Source organism: Monomorium pharaonis, chromosome 5 (genome assembly GCF_013373865.1).
Source record: "Monomorium pharaonis isolate MP-MQ-018 chromosome 5, ASM1337386v2, whole genome shotgun sequence".
NCBI classification, from domain to species: domain Eukaryota; kingdom Metazoa; phylum Arthropoda; class Insecta; order Hymenoptera; family Formicidae; genus Monomorium; species Monomorium pharaonis.
The window spans coordinates 18,078,787-18,096,543 of record NC_050471.1 but is presented as its reverse complement, the minus strand read 5'-3'; the positions used below and the strand labels follow the sequence as shown (position 1 = coordinate 18,096,543).

The following is a 17,757-nucleotide window of genomic DNA, read 5'->3' as shown; positions in this document are numbered from 1 at the left end:
ATTTTACTTTAAAATAATTCTTAAAATGTATCATATTTTTTCTATCTTAAAAAAAGCATCTTATCATTAAAAAAGCATGTAATGAAGCCTCTCTTCCGCGATGCTGATTGGTTCTCTCGTTGCGCTTACTTCGTGTTGCGAGAATAACTGTCATTGCGATTGTATTTTGAGCTGTCAAATTTGTATAGATGATTATTGTTGTAATAAATTTTTTAAAAGTAAAAAATAAAAAGTCATTACAGGCATGTAATCCATAAATTTTTAGGCAACCTCAATCTTTGGATTTTTTGCAAGTATATTCAAGATATTAAAAAATCTTGGAAACAGGTAATCCATAAATTTTGTGGCAATAAAATTATAGAAAACACTAAAAAATAAAAAACAAAAACGTATAATAGAGAGGATAAGAACACAGAAAAATTAAATGTGCTTCTAATAGAAAGGGCTTCCGTATACATAGCGCGTCCTGGTACAAGGTTGCGTCGACGTTTCACAAACGTTGCAGTTTGAATCATCAGGGCTAAAAGCTCCGATATTGAGCTCTCTTGAATTGTGACCTTATATACCTCTTGTCCTGGTGGTAGGGATGGAGATGAGGAGAGGGAACGGAGCTATTCGTCCAATAGTAGCACAATTCATTGGCCTACCATTGGTCAACTGTTGGAAATTAAAACATTTCTGAGCAGCACATATTAACTAGCAAATAGTTAGCCAATATTGTATTAAGATTGGCCAATGTCCCCTTTTCTCACCCCCATTCCTAGCACCAAGACAAGGGGTATTAAGGACAGTCACAATCCAAGAGAGCTCAATATCGGAGCTCTTAGCCCTGCAATATGATAATGCAAATTGCAACGTTTACAAAATGTCGGCGCAACGCTGTACCAGAACGCAGGAAGTATTTGGAAGCCCTTTCTATTGAAAGCAACGTCAATGGCCGTGAAAGCTTAAAATCTAAAAATTAAATTTGTAGATCATAAATCTTTTACATGTTTCTTGTGTCATATAAAACTTGGACGATAGTTCTGAAAACGAACAATGTCCGATTTAGTTCAAATTTTGGAAATAGGTTTCTTTTAGCAAAAAAAAAACATGCAAGAAGAATTTTTGGCGACTCGAAAAATTTTTTTTAATGTCCGTAAGTAGGGAATTCATAATTTGTAGGCAAAAATTTAAATGTGTGTGTGTTTGTGTGTGACCACAGCGAAGGCCGGTATTCATAGTCGAGTCTCAAGTCAGCACTTAAGACGATCTTGGTCAAGTCGGTCTTATTCAATCAAGATTGTCTTAAGAACAGTAGATTTCATAGTCGTGAAATAAGACAATCTTCGCGAAGAAGATTTTTCTCAAGCAAATCTTATTTGATTTGAGATTGACTTAGCAAAGACATACTTAAGATCATGCTTATTTGCGAATCGGCAATTTCCGTACTATTTCCGTTAGTTCTTCCAATAGAAACACTGAATACAATGCAGTAGTTTTATACACTCTTGTATTACAATATAAGGTTAACTTATTTGACATAAATATCAGTAAATAAGATGATCTTTGCTTAATACGTGTCCGAAGAGGACTTAAGTAAAAGGTTTTGAAATACGATAATAAAAGTGACATTTTATCGTGGGTTATAATGGATTTGGAAGAACCTATAAATCTCGAAATTCAAGATATTGACTTCATAAGAGAAGAAGAAAGAGAGGAAGAATATGATATACAAATACGTATACGTGCTCCTAAACGGTATATCCGTGATGCACAAAATCCATTTGACTTATATAATGAATAGGAATTTAAAAGAAGATTCCGTTTCACAAAAAACTCTGTAATGTTTGGCATTTTACCGCTTATTGAAGAGGGACTTGCAAAAGTGAATAATCGCGGTTTGCTAATAGCATCTGTTATGCAACTATTAGTTTGTTTAAGATTTTATTCATCAGCAAGTTTTCAGGTTTGTAATAAAAGTATTTTATAATGTACCTACACTCTTATTAAATAGTGGTACATGATACAAAATCTTTTTTTGAATAATATAATAAAGTTTATACAATCTAATACTACTTTTATTTTTCTAGCTTATTGTAGGAGATGTAATACAAATTTCTCAGGCTACTATTTCAAGAATCATTTGTAGAGTATCAACTTTGATTGCAAGCTATATTAATCGATACATCAAAATGCCACAATCAAATGAAGCACGCTCTGAGAATAGAAAATTATTTAAAGAACTGGGACGTGGAGCAATAGGCCTTCCCAGCATGACGGAGCAATCGATTGCACACACATTCGTCTAGTACATAGGCTGCAGAATGTAGACGAAAATATAGGAATCAAAAAGAATATTTCTCGTTAAATGTCCAAGTATGTATACATTTTATAAATAATTGTAATCTAGCAAAATATATATGTATATATATATATATATATATATATATATATATATATACACACACACACACAAAATTATTCTGATGGAAAAGTTACATTTCATAAAAATATTGGTTGCTTTTAAGAATAAAACAAAATGTTCAAATTGTTTGGCTCAGAATTGTTATCAATTATGAAATGTAACCTTTCCATTAGAATAATTTTGTTCGCAGACATTTTTTATTTTTAAAAACAATTAATGGAGATAATTTATGTGGTAAGAAAGAGACTGCTTTGTGAAATTGTATATATCATTGGTTTAATTAGAAAACCTAACTCCAATTGTGGACAAAATTTAGATTACTTATATCATATGACTTGATAAGACAAAAAATTGAAGTTAGGTTTTTTTTAATTAGGCCGACAATATGTATGCGTAATTGTATTTTAAGTATTATAATTTGTTTTATGTTTATTTTTGCAGGTAGTTGTTGGACCACGTACTGAAATTTTAGATATAGTTCCCGAATGGCCAGGGAGCACGATAGTAGAATATTCCAGAACTCACGCATATATATACGATACAGAGAACAAGAATTTAATGGAATGCTTGTTGGAGATGGTGGATATCCTTCTTTGCCATTTCTGTTAACTCCAATTGGTAATTCTGTGACCGATGAAGAAATAAGGTTATATATTTTTTTTTAAGTATAAAATTATAGCATACACAGAGTGTTTAACACAAGACACGATATTCAGGATATATGTATAAATCAGGTTCTTTTTAACCAAAAAACCTCTGCCATTTTAAAAACTGCACAAATTTTCAAGCTATTAATTAAATAAGTTTATATACATAACCATTTTCAATAAAATATTCAAAATTTTGCGTTATTTTTTTCTTAGGTCCCAACATCCAGCGGCAAACTCCCTTTTCCTGGCGGCAGGGAATGTATCCGGCAAGCTTTTGAAGCGCGACGAATTCCAGAACCGGCACTGAATGCGATGCTTGCCTCACTGGCCCCTTCAACTATTCAACAATACTCTCGCCCTCTACGATCATGGTGAATTTTTTGCCATAGTCGCTCGACCGATCCATTCTCCCCAGGAGTAGAAGACGTCCTCGCCTTTTTGGCAATGGAATTAGGTAGTGCCGGCTCTTATTCAACTCTTAACACTTCGAGATCCGCGGTATCTTTAGTTTCCGCAAACGAGATTGGCGATCACCCGTTAGTACGGCGCTTCTGCAAGGGAGCGGGTGTTCTAAAACCCCCGCGTCCTAAATATGATTTTATATGGGACCCAGCACCAGTAATTGCTAAGCTAGGTTCTTGGTTTCCTCACCAGAAGCTTCCTCTAGATATTATTACTACTAGATATCATATGTTTTGCTGCTTGCGTTATGCTCTGGCCAGCGTTGTCAAACGTTGGCCGCGATCAAAATCTCTCAGATATCTCTGACCTCAGAAAAAATTTTTATTCGTATAACGGATCGTTTAAAAACTTCGGCACCGGGTCGTTTTCAACCTTTACTTTCTTTTTCGCGTTTTTCGGGTCACGATAATTTATGTTTAGTAGCGCTCATTTCAGATTATCTGGAGCGTACTGCGAGCTTGTGGCCGGAAGGTTGTGATTCCTTGTTTATTTCTTTAAAACGACCCTTTGACCCGGTGGGAAGCCAGTCGACTATAAGTCGTTGGATTCTGAGTGTTCTCGCGATCTGTGGGGTAGACGGCTCTTTTACGGCGCACCCGCCACGCGTCTACATCCCTTGCAGCCAAACAGGGAGTTCCTGTGGATCTTATAAAGAGAGCTGCGGGCTGGTCAGGGGAGTCGCGTATATTTGCTAATTTCTATAATCGTCCAATTATAGATTCTGACGCGTTCGCTAATTCTATTTTATCTGCGAGTACCTCCTCTGCATAGCCCTTAATTACAAATTTTTCTTTCTTCAGTTAAAAAAAAAAAAAACGTGTCTTTACCCAGATAGCACAAGGACATCCATTGTATGTCCAGTGGATATCCGCTTCTGGACATTCGGACGTCCATTAAGAGTCCAAATAAGGTCCGTCGGACATTCGATGGACGTCCATAGGATATACGTTTGGCACAACTTTGTACATTCATAGAAAGTCCTATAATGGACGTCCATGGGATATACGTTTGTCACAATTTCGGACATTCATAGAAAGTTCAAAATAAACCAAATTTTGGACCTATTATGGTTTGATTATTTCTTTTGGGCCTTTTTCAATAAAAGGGCTTGCTGCAATAGTGGATTAATCTACATTTTGTAAAAATCATCGACATAAAGCATGGACTGCGCATTTCCTGCAAAAAGCTCTTGAAAAGTGTCCGGCAGAAAGACAAAAAGGAGACGTGGTCCGGGTCAATTTCTTTCTCTGCCTAGCACCCATTATGCTACTAGTTAGACAGAGACAGCGCTTGATCCGCACCAATTGCTGTGTCCCTCTTTTGGTTAAAAAAAAAAAGGGGGGGGGAACGAAAATAAAAAAGAAACGATAAAAAAGAAACAATAATATATTACAACAAACATTTTAAAAAATACCAATAATTAATAATGTTAATAATAAATAAAAAAATTATACGTATTATTTCATATTATTTTATATTATATCTAAAAGTAGGACAATTAAAATAAACCCTTTGAAAATTATAAATAATATTTATTATTTATAAATTAACGTTAATTATAAATATTGTAAATAATATATATATATGTATATATATAATAAAAATAATAAAGATAAATTATATAAAAGTAAGATACAAGTGCGGACATAAATCAAATATCCAGCACAGGACGTTCTGAATAGAACATCCGTTTAAATTCCAATAATGGACATCCAATGAATGTCCATTTTATGTCCATGGACATGCGGACCTGAATTGAACTTAAAATGGACGTCCTTGAAACATCCAGTGCTATTTGGGTATTTCTTTAATGCGGCCAGTTAATTTGCGTTTTGAACATCTACATAGTTAAATATCCATCCGGACGAGAGCCTAGGCATAATTTACGGATTAAACGAATTCACCGAGTGAAGTTCGATCGTAATTATGCTGGGGGTCTCGTCCGGATGGACTTTCCCTCCCTGCTTCCTGCTTGGCTTTTACCTGTTCCCACCCAATTTTTTGAGTTTGCGACTTACTGGCCTTTACTGTTTTTGAACAATGAAGAATTATGGCGGACGTACGCGTATCTATGTACGCGCGCGTATCTAAGGAGCGCACGGATCGGAGTAGGCCCTTAGGACGCCTTTTTTACTTTTGTTTTTTAAAAAATTCTGTTGATATTTCATGACTTTTTTAAGAAGTGGATCAAATTAATTATAGTGAAAAAGTGTTAACGTAGTTCCTAGCAGTGTTCCTAGCAATAATTTTTGCAACCAAAAGTTGCAAAAAAATTTTATAAACAATTTGTTATAAACAAATTAATAAATAATTATCCTAGACTAAAATAAACCATGTCAATCAATTCTACCCAAAAAATCACGATGAAAATATGTATAACATGTTCATGTAAATACTATCATTTTATGCACATAGAAATTGTTTATAAATATTTTTGTAATAAATGGAGGTATTTACATAGACATATTACACATGTTTTTTTCATAGAATCGATTGACGTGATTTATTTTAATCTAGGATAATTATTTGTTAATTTGTTTATAACAAATTGTTTATAAAATTTTTTTGCAATTAACTTTTTGTTGTAAAAATTATTGCTAAAAACGCTGACAAGAATTGCGTTAACACTTTTTCGATATCGCGATTCGTTTCGCCATAAGACTTAATGAGTTAATAAAACCCAGTTTGATCAACTATAAAGAGTTTTATTATTTTTCTGCTAATCATCACTGGCGACATAATCTTAACCTTTATTTTGGTTATTTAATTGCAAGTTTCTTTAATTGTAGAAATTGTTACCATCAATTATTTTCGAAAATAATTACGTAAGAGTCACAATAAATTGCTTAAATGCAAAACTCTTGTATAAAATTGCTTTTATAAATTTAATAAATTTAATAAATCAAAAAATACGTACGTATATTTATACATAAAATTTTAGCAGTTAATTTTCACAATGTGTTTAAAACATTTATTGCATATCTATTATATATTTTAGTATTTCTGAAACATTGCAAGGCTCTGTGCCGTATAAGGCTTGATTCTCACCTTGACCAACCGGTGAACGCTGTACCACGAAATTCGTGCACCTTACTCACATGAGCTCCCAGTTCTTCCAACCACTTTTCATGATTACTTATATGATGTCGAATTATGGGTACATGCTGCGTTGAACCGGTAGCTCCTTTGAACGCAGTTGCTGCCCAGATATTAGGAAAAACCGCGCTGTACTTATCCCACAATCCTAATAATTTGATATAATAAAACCTAGTAAATATGTTTAAATGTCTTAATAAATAAATGTTTTAAAAAATACCATCAGGTAATGCAAAATTATCTCTGGGATTGTAGTGCCACACCATGGGCTCCATATATTTGCCGATATAATGTTCTGTAAAAAGAAGAAAGATTAGTCGCATAAAGAAATCTGCACGATTAAATAATGCAAATAAGCTCTATCAAAATACCATTCAAAATCTGTAAATCTATTGATCTCAACATGTCATCCCAGATAATGATCTTCAAGTATGGATAGGTTTCCTGAATGTATTGTGCTATTGCTAGGATGTGTTCTAGGTATAATGATGATTTGCCGTATTTACTAGTTGCAGCTCGTTTAGTACAGACTGAGCAAAGACCTAAGTGCCACACTTCATCGGAGCCTATATGTAGATACTGTATATCAGGATGAAAGCTAACAATCTGACGTATCAGCGATTTCACCACTGGAAGAGTTCTCGGATTTGACGGACAAATAGAACTTGGAAAAAGTTCCACTTCACGTAGTGATCTCCATTCATCATGTTTCAAAATAAACTGAAATTTAAATTGTTTATAAAATAGCCAGAAATTAAAAATAATCAATATATTTTTCAATTACTGAGTTTAAAATATAAAAAAGACTTAAGATTATATAGTAATTAAAAAAAAATTTTTTGTAAATGTTTTTCTTGCATTATTTCACAGGTCATAGTTGCATTTTAATCCTTATATTTGTTATGAAATTTTATATACATGTTTAACCTTGATCCTACACACTATCAAATAATTCGGTATTTTACACAAGGGGTGTAATACACCCCAACATTTTCAAATCCTTATTACTCATATGTTATTAAATATTTTAGCTCAAAAGTTTTTTAGCATTTTTCAAACTTCTAAAAATAATGTCCAAAAGTTATTTTGGAGTAATTTAAATTTTAAAACGGTGAAAAAAATTCATGAAGTTAAGCAAAAAACTAAGTCTAAAATTAAAACCAGAAATCAGTGGAGTTTGTTCAACCACAAGTGTAAAATTAGGTTAAATTGAGCCGAATAAATTTTTGATCTTGAAATACAGTTGAAAAAAATTGAATAAGAATAGTAGAGAAAAGGTACTGAAATTAGAGCAGTTTTCTAATTTGGTATCCTCTTATTTTTTGAAAACTAGATATTACACTGTATGAAAACAGATAAAAACATGATCTGCTTAAATGATTTCAAAAAAAAAATAAAAACTCATAATTTATATGTCCATACCATTTTCTATATAAAATCTGCTAAAAATAAATTCGTCAAAAGTGAGAATTATATTTGCACGATTTTCTCTTGCCTATTACATAGTTTATACAATAGTAAGTATATTATTGATAATATAATTATCATTTTATATATTTATAATTTCCTTGTTTTGTTTACTCTTTTCTTTTATATTTATCTTGTAGTGCAGTTTAAACATAAAATCAGTGTGCGTTGATATTGGAACATTCTGTAAAATCAAAAATCTAAACTTTGTACTGTACAAATGCCGATAAAAACATAGGGAATTGACAGAAGTGTTCCCTCACTGATTTTAATGAACTTTGGATATTTTGTAAAACATAAAAAAATATTAGACCCTTATTTTTTTAGCAGCGTATTTCGATGTTTAGGAGTTGAAATCACCCCTCGAAAATAACGCATTTTTTCATTTCTGGCAAATATCTTGGAAAATATAAAGTTTATAAAAAAGTGTTCCATATAAAAATTTTATGGTATTTTATACTCTTTACAATAGTATATTTAAATATATTTTTCAAAAATTTTAAATTTTTAATTTACCCTCACCCCCATCTCTTTTTTGTAACATTTTGAAAAATTTATAAAAACAAATTAAAGAGCATTAAAACCCAAATCCATTCATATATATATATATATATAATAACATGAGTTCCACCATTCCCAATTATTGGCAAAACGAGATGGTAATCTCGTGCTATAGGCGCCGCGCTAGAAGTAATGTTGCGTTATTTCTTTAGTCGCGTCACACTCAATAACTGCTTTTTTTATGTATATTTTTATATTAGAATATAAAAACGGATTAATTTTAATTACATAATAGCCAATGTATTAAACGATATAAAGCATAAATGCATGTATATAACAAAAAAAGCATATATGTATACGTATGTGCGTACGTACATTTTCATTATTACAAATGGGAATATAGATTAATATAAAGCAAAATATATTTTTAATATTTAAAAATACAAATATAATATAACAAAATATATTATATTACGAGAAAAGTATAAAATATAAATGCAATAACTATTTGCATAATTATATTATTTACACTAGATGCACATAGCACTCTGATAATAAAAATAATATGTATAATTATGTAATTTAATAAATTTGAATATTAATTAAAAAATATAAAGTAAAAATAAAAAAAAGAATAAAGAAAAAGGGAAAAGAGATTGAAATAATTGTTACAAACATAATTTTGTGTAATGTTACAAACAAATAAAAATTTTTATCAGGCAGTAAAGTAAGAAGTAAAATAATACTAATATTTGTTGCATGGGTAAGGAAAACTGCTCAAATCTTAACAATGTTAATAATCTAGAAATACATCTTTTTTAAAGAAATAAATACAAAATTTGTTTAAAAATGTCTTCCATTTATAGCACATATTCATTACAAATTGATAATGGTTCATGGAAATGTGTTACACAAAGCGACTTTCTACATCAAAAACAAGTTATTATGGCTATTTCGTCATAAAGATCGCATTTTACTTTAGAATTCTTTTTAAAACAAAAGTTTACTGGTGTTTCAAATTCTTTCGGTATAGTCTGCAGGTATTCATCGTATACATTCTATATGTATCCACTTTTAGTCCATGCATATTTGAATACATTTTGAAATCTAGACGACGAGAATTAATGGTATATTAATGACTGTAATTTTAAGATATTATTTCTATTATGAAAATCTAAAGCCAGATCTAACTACATAATAGTATCAGAAAAGTATTTAATAAAATTCTTCCACAACCGGAATCCGTATACGTCTATAATGACTGTATTTTTCCCGTTATACCGGAATAGTTTGGAAAACAATATCTGTTGCAGAATTTAGTTTAATTTCTGAAATTATGTTAGGACAATATATCCAGTCCACGAATCTAACAATACTGATTGTGGCCCAACATTCGGAAAAAAATACTTCCTTTAGCAAAGTTTTTACGATTTGATGTTAATTTGCCTGATTTTGAAGCCATAATAAAGATATTAGGCGCTTTGAATAATGTTTCTTGTACTCTCAGATCAAATGTTTTTGTAATTCTTTTTAATATAATGAAAAGAGGTGATAATAATCTACCATCAGCCGAAATAGTCGGTTAAATTGTATAGCTATGCGTGGTTGCTGATACTGACTGTATTACAGATTCTACGTTTGTAATACCTTTTGGAGCTAAAGTACGACCAGAATGAAATTCTAACTGAAATTCACTCTCACCTGAATTATAAGTATTTTCCACACCATATTAATTAATATAATATTTTACATTTGTAAATGTATCGCATTTATTTTCTAAATCAGATTTTAATAGCAGAGATCTTTTTGTAACAGTGCATTTTTTTCTTATGCTCGAGAAGCCCATCGAGCAATGTCAATATCATAAATGATGATTTTTCTTTTAAGTGCTTCATTAAAATGTGTATTCAGAAATTTTTAATTTTTCCAGCCTACTACGATCTTGAATGATTTGGTTTTTCGATCGTCGTAATTGTATCGATATAACTTTTTTAAATTTTTTATTTAATGCCTTGAAGCGATCTTGGTTTTGTCTTACCGCTTTTCCAGTATTCCATAGCTTGCCTCTTATAATCAGTTGATATTGTTTCTTCAATTGAATCACAAATAACTTCTTCTGGAAAATAGATTTTTCTCTTCATCCGCCTCTAATAAATCAATTTTTTTAATTAAAATTGCTTATTATTTTTTATTTCCAATAGCATACGTTCAATTTTTACATTTATTCGTCTTTGCGAAGTTATCGGAGTATTTAGATAATCCATACTATTAAAGGTTATCATAACCACCTCCAACCTCCAAAAAACCGCTGTCTCATTCGCCGATCACTTACTCCGAACTTTTGACACCTTCTCTGTCTCTCCAACCTCCTCCCCTCGCCTCCCTCAATGTCCGAACATCTACATCACCTCCTTCACCTTTTCCACTCAATTTTCGTCTCCTCCATCACTATTTTCACAATTTAATATGACAAAATATCGAGAGCACTCCTCCTGCCCGTCCGTCACCGTTCGCCATTTTTCCCCCTCTCGCATGCTGAAATATTAAAATTAAATATATATCTCAATCTTTTATCATATATAAAAAAGAATACACTTCATAATTAATAGAATTGTCTTTTTATGATAGTTATCTCTTATTCTCTGCTTTCTCTTAATAAAACAATAATAAGTCAAAATTAATTAAGTCATCAAAACTGAATAAATAAAACCATTTCTCGTGTTTGATATTTATGTTTATGTCGAAATAAAATTTCGTTCTTTTATACGAGGGTGGTCTGAAAAGTTTCCGACTTCAACATGAAGATGGCAGCACTTGTCAACCAAAGCTAGGTAATTTGTTTGCGCATCTTTTAAAAGGTACCCTCCAAAATCTCAGCCATTTTGGACGCGCAGTTGTTGTTTGACAATCATTTGAGTAAGTCTATGTGAATGTTTTTGTGAAAATGGAGTATGGAGCCGTCATTAAATACTTGTTTTTGAAAGGTAATACGCCTACGCAAATCAAAAACGAATTGTACGGGGATTCTGCACCATCATTTAAAACCCTGAAATTTTGGGCAACTGAATTTAATACCCAAACGTGGCCGTACCAGCTTGGGAGACGATAAACGTTCGGGACGTCCAAAAACTGCAACCACTAACGATAACATCGCTCAAGTTCACCTAATAGTGCTAGACAACCGCCGAATTAAAGTGAGAGAGATAGCAAAGGCTATAAATATGTCCAAAGAACGTGTTTGTCACATATTGAATGAAGATTTAAGCATGAGAAAGCTGTCCGCGCGTTGGGTGCCGTGTTTGCTCACACGTTAGACCAAAAACGTGTTCAAATGAACATTTCCAACGCTCTGTTGGCGCAGTTTAGGCGCAATAAATCAGAGTTTTGGCGCCGATTAATTACTGTAGATGAAACTTGGATACACCATTATACCCCAGAAACAAATATACAGTCAAAACAGTGGATTGCAAAGGGGGAATCAGCTCCAAAAAAAAGCAAAAACTATTTTTTCGGCTGGGAAAGTGATGGCGACTGTTTTTTGGGGATAGTCATGGAGTTATCTTAATCGATTATCTTCAAAAAGGAAAAACCATTACAGGAGCATACTACGCATCATTACTTGACAAGCTAAAGGCAGAAATTGCAAAAAAACAGGCACATTTGCAGAAAAAAAAATTTTGTTTTACCAAGACAATGCGCCGTCTTCCATCTTAGTGTTTGCCATGGCGAAAATCCACAAATTACGGTTTGACCACCCTCCTTATTCACCAGATCTAGCTCCAAGTGACTTTTTTTGTTCCCTAAGCTAAAAGTTGCGCTCGAAGGACAGAGATTTTCGTCAAATGAAGAGGCCATCACCTTCGTAATTATTTTGCAGAGAAAGACGCCGAGTACTATTTGGACGGATTAAAGAGATGGGAGCACCGCTGGGAGAGGTGTGTATAATTACAAGGAGACTACGTTGAAAAATAAAAATAAATTTAAAGAAAAAATGTCTTGTTTCTTTGTTAGATCGGAAACTTTTCAGACCACCCTCGTAGATTAAATAAACGTTGTTTGAGGTTTAAATATTGAAAACAAAAAAAATATGATTAAAAAAAAATATTTTTTTGCGCGTATTACTAGACACTTCGCTGTGACCAAATTCAATTACTATGCCTAATTATTATGCATAAGTTTTAAATACTGTGCTCTAATTACCGCTAAAACCAATTACTCTTCTCTAAATACCAATTACTGTGCCCTAAATAATCTAAAATAAAAGGTTAGATTTGTCATCTGTCGACTGGCACGACGGGTACATTAATTAGAACAAATCAAAAATTCTATACTAATTACTGGATTTATTAAATATTTAAAAAAATATGAAACGTATAGTTATAATTATTTATGTTATATAATATATAGGCTTTACTTTATTATGCATATTTTTTGTTATATATATAATAAGGTTATTTTATACTTATAGATATTTATAATTCTTTATACACGTAATGTCTTAAGTATTTCAATAAACAAAAAGTAAAAAAACCACCAATTCGACTAACATAAAATTTAAATTTAATTTTTCATATCATTATACAGTTCCTTTTTTAATGTGTAAAATACAGTTTGAACTTTGTGAAAATTATTTTCTTTATCAAATGTTCGTAAAATTTTTTAAAGCAAAAATAAAACTAGAGGCACAGTAATCGGGGCTTTGACTTTAATTGGAATTTTAATTTTTGCTCTATTCGTTTGTTTTTCATATATTATGTTGCATTATATGCATGTATAGTAATAATTTGACATATTTTTATAATTTCAATAATATTAAAGTAAAGAAAGACAAAAGATTAAAAAAGTAATACAATTTAAAAGCAGATACTTACATGTTCATAAAAGAACAATACTTGTGACAATATACTGTCCAATATACCTGTTCACATTACCAACTACGAGCAGGAAAGGCAGCTTTCCGTTATGTTTATATTTATACGGATGTATATTTTGCACACAACACAGGCGAATAAATTTAGCATGCAGAATATATATATTAATATGCATGTGATAGTCAGAACTATTTCCCTTTGTACTATTTTTAACACTAATTGAACTGATTAATCTTTGTACAAACGCCACCACGAATATTTTTTAAATATTATTATGCCTGCAGAGGTAATATCATCTCTATTCTAATATTACGCATCACGGCAGTATTTTAAATCTTGCAATACCGTACACATATATAACAAAAGTATATATACACATATGTATATATTCTACTTTTGTTATATATATTGTTACGGATTGGATTCAAACAGGACGGCAGGCGCGATTGTTTGTCTCGTCTACCAGGGGATGGCGAAGCGTGACGATCGGCATCGTCAGCGTGGTGTGCGGCGGATCGTACAATGATCCCATCAGAGGGATCGATAGAGTCAGTCGCCTCAAGTACTCGAACCATCACGCACCGCTGTCCGTGCGCCCAGTCCGCGACTCGATTTAAACCCTGTGCCGAACCGGCGTGTAACCGCGTGTTATCTCGGAACCCTTTTACCGAACCTCCGCGGATGCGAGTCTGATTAAAAGGTTCCCATAGGACCGAGGACGGAGAGTACTTCGCTACCTCGGAAGCGTATCTTCGCGAGAACAAACCCTCGCCGGCGACTCCGGTCACGCGCATTCTGCGTGACGTCGTGATTACCGAACGGCAATGAATTGAACGCAATGTACTAAGTCGTGTTTATTAATATTGTGTTAATTAGTTCCGTATGAGCAACGACTATTGTGATGTGCAATAATCGTTGAGACATTAAAGAGTGTGGTATTGTTAAATTATGGAGCATTGATAATCCGAACACGCGCTATCCAAAGTATTGTTCTCTCTCCTTCTATCTAACCGACAATTACGGCCAGACGAAGAGAGATCACGATATGTAGGAGCCACTCGCGGGAATATACGCGTATAATTAACGTATGTGCATTTATGCTTTATATCGTATAATACGTTAGGTACTATGTAATTAAGATTAATCCGTTCTTATGTTCTAATATACGCAGAAGAGGCAGTTATTGAGTGTGATGCGACTAAAAAAATAATGCAACACTATTTTTAACTCGGCGTCTATAGCATGAAATTATCATCTCGTTTTGTCAATAATTGGGAATGATGAAACCCATATATTATTACATATAAATGGATTCGGCTTTTAAGGCTTTATAATTTTTGTTCTTATAAAATTTTCAAAATGTTGCAAAAAAGAAGTGGGGAAGGGTAAAAAAATTAAAAATACAAATTTTTGAAAAATATAAATATACCATTGTAAAAAGTATAAAATGCTATAAAACTTTTGTAAAAAACATTTTTTCATAAATCTTATATTTTCAAAGATATTCGCCTGAAACAAACAAATGCGTTATTTTCGAGGGATGGTTTCAACTCCTAAACGTCGAGATACGCTGCTAAAAAAATATGGGTCTAATATTTTTTTATTCTACAAAATATCTAAAGCTCATTAAAATCGGTGAAAGACACTTCTGTCAGTTCTCTTTTAGATAATTAAGAAAATAAAAATTCAATTCATATCTTTACTGCTTTTTTCAATAAGAAAATTTACTAAAATAAATCTAAAAACAAAGTGTTGTTCAAATTCGGTGCCTTTCCTTTAATATCTCTAACATTGAAAATTAACTCTAAAACGTCACACTGGGTGTTTTATATACCAACGCAAATTTTAGCTTATCTCCTAATTTAGCAGGTAAAGAGATGGACTCAGAACACCGTTTATAATTCAATTTAAAATCTTAGAAATACAGGACATTAGCTAGCATCAGAAAGTCATTAGCTTCCGAGCAGTACAAACGTAAAGTGGAAATAGGGTACGTTTATATCCCAGTCTGACGTTTGTGTATATATTTTGTTCGGATATGGTATGAAACCATTTTTTTCGTTGACATAAAAAATGGACTGAGCATTGCGATAGACAGACGGACACTCGCTACAGATAACAAAATATTACGACTGCGTTTGCGCGGGAGCGTCCGAAATGGCCACGCGTAAATTTGACCACGTTCAAAATGGCCACGTTCGAAACGGCCATGTTCAGAATGGCCACGAAAAATATTGCACGTGGTTCAACTTGCCCACGTTCGAAACGGCCACGTTCGGAATGGTCATGTTCGAAACGGCCACGTTCGGAAGGCCACGTTCGAAATGGCCACGTATGTTTTATATAATTTCCAGTACAATGCATATGAGTTAGCGACTTGGACGGGGTGGGTGCAAAAGAGGGGCCGAAGGTCGCCCTTGCACCCCTCCCCCCGTGTGTGTGTGTGTGTGCAAAGCATTCTCTGCATCATATGGTTTGCAACTATCCACGCAAAACAAGAAAAAAATCATTCCAAACGTGGCCGTTTCAAACGTGGCCAATCCGAACATGGCCATTACAAACGTGGGCAAATTGAACTCCGTGCAATATTTCTCGTGGCCATTCCGAACGTGGCCATTTCAAACGTGGTCAAATTTACGCGTGGCCATTTCGGACGTGGGCAAATTATATCCACTCCGTTTGCGCGAGTTGCAAGGGTCCTGTGTGTGAAGACTACAGGACACTATACAGTGTGCAAATGCCGCTTGGAGTATAAATTATTTTTGATAATATTCAATATAAGGATCATAAAAATATTTTAATAATTTTGTTATTTTTATGTGTTCTCTATTTTAGAAATTAACATCTTTTAACAATTTTATAACAAAATAAAAAATTATGTCTATTAATTTTTCCTTTTTGTAAGCTATTGTTTTTTTTCAATTCTTATTTGTCAAAATAATTATACTTTTTATAAAATACCCAAAATCTTTTTTATCCTAGTTTTAGATCCATCTTTTACCTTTCCAAAACTGTTCAGTTTTTTTAAATTCGTAAAAAAATAATGAAAATATAAGATTTTTTATAACCCATTTTTGCAATTTTTTAAAACTTTATTTTGTTTAAACTAATTTTTAATGTGTTTAATGTTAATTAATATTATTGTGGATCACACCATTGTTTTCGTCATGAAAAAACGAAGATTTATATAGTAAAATATTGATTTTAGTCCATCTGTTCAATACAGAAACTTGGGAAGAAATGGGATATATTTATAACCCAATGTAATGTTTAAGTTAAAAAAAAATTTCCCATTCTAAGGTTAATTTTATAATGATGCTGATAACAAGCACCTTTTATAATATTGATGTCCTAATAAGAATTCTTATCCCGCAAATATTATAAAGGCGGTTTAGACTTTGGCAGAAAAGCAGAAACCAAAAAGTGGCAACTAATCAAAATTAACGGTAAAGCAACAGAAACAACAGAAAGCCAGAAGACAGAAACTGTCAATTATTATTATAAATTCTGATTGGTTTCTGCTTTTCTGCCAAAGTGCAAATTACTCTAAAGAATTTATTACAAAAAAAAAAAAAAGAAACAACACTTTAGCCAGAGATTATACTTAGATCTTGCTATGTCTTTCTGATTGTTTTAACGAATTCAACCACTGAAAAATGTAGTAATATTCGCAATAATAGATAATATTTAGAAAAACACATGTTAACAGCGTGTGTAACAAATGATACTAAAAGAATACATATTAACCCCTTCGTTGGCACGGAAAATGACTAAAAGTGTCCAGAATGACACAAAATTTTTTTTCCGAACTTTTGTTAATATTCTGTATTCTGGTTTTTTGGATCGCTGAATCCAAATCTGAAGTCAAAATTTCAAAATTCAAAATGGTTGACTCAAAACGAACTATCTAAAATATAAAAAATTTATAATACTCAGTTATTGTTAATAAAAATGTGATTCCAATCTGCTATTTTAAGCCAGTCATTTTGAATGTGCACATTCAGATTGCAAATTCGAATATAATGATGAAAAGTATAAAAAAGAAGTAAAAAAGTTTAAAAATGTTTTAATTTCGTTTTGTGTAGAAAGTCATAAAACTTATGTGGTATAGAAAACGTGTAGGCAGGAAAAGGACTCCGCTCCTCCCCCTGCACCACCTCCCCGTAATTTTTGCTAACTCTAATCCACCAATTTTATGTCGCTATTTGGTTAATGTGAAAACATTGGAAACGAACAGCGTGGAAAGTCGCAAACCCATGTGGTACTGTATAAGCGTAGACGTCGTTTACTTTACGTAAAACAC

The 17,757-nt window shown here is 32.4% G+C and overlaps 1 protein-coding gene across 2 annotated transcripts in view; it reads right to left on the bottom strand.

The window, feature by feature from the left end:
- LOC105833746 (hexosaminidase D) overlaps positions 1–17,757 on the bottom strand; it is a 74,705-nt gene that overhangs the window by 41,044 nt on the left and 15,904 nt on the right. For both annotated transcript variants that reach the window (XM_012675711.2, XM_028192553.2), the window contains 3 exons: positions 6,987–7,335; positions 6,836–6,910; positions 6,568–6,763 (listed from right to left, as the gene is read on the bottom strand). In XM_012675711.2, coding sequence (XP_012531165.1) covers positions 6,568–6,763; positions 6,836–6,910; positions 6,987–7,335 — 620 coding nt within the window. The remainder of the gene's footprint in view (positions 1–6,567; positions 6,764–6,835; positions 6,911–6,986; positions 7,336–17,757) is intronic.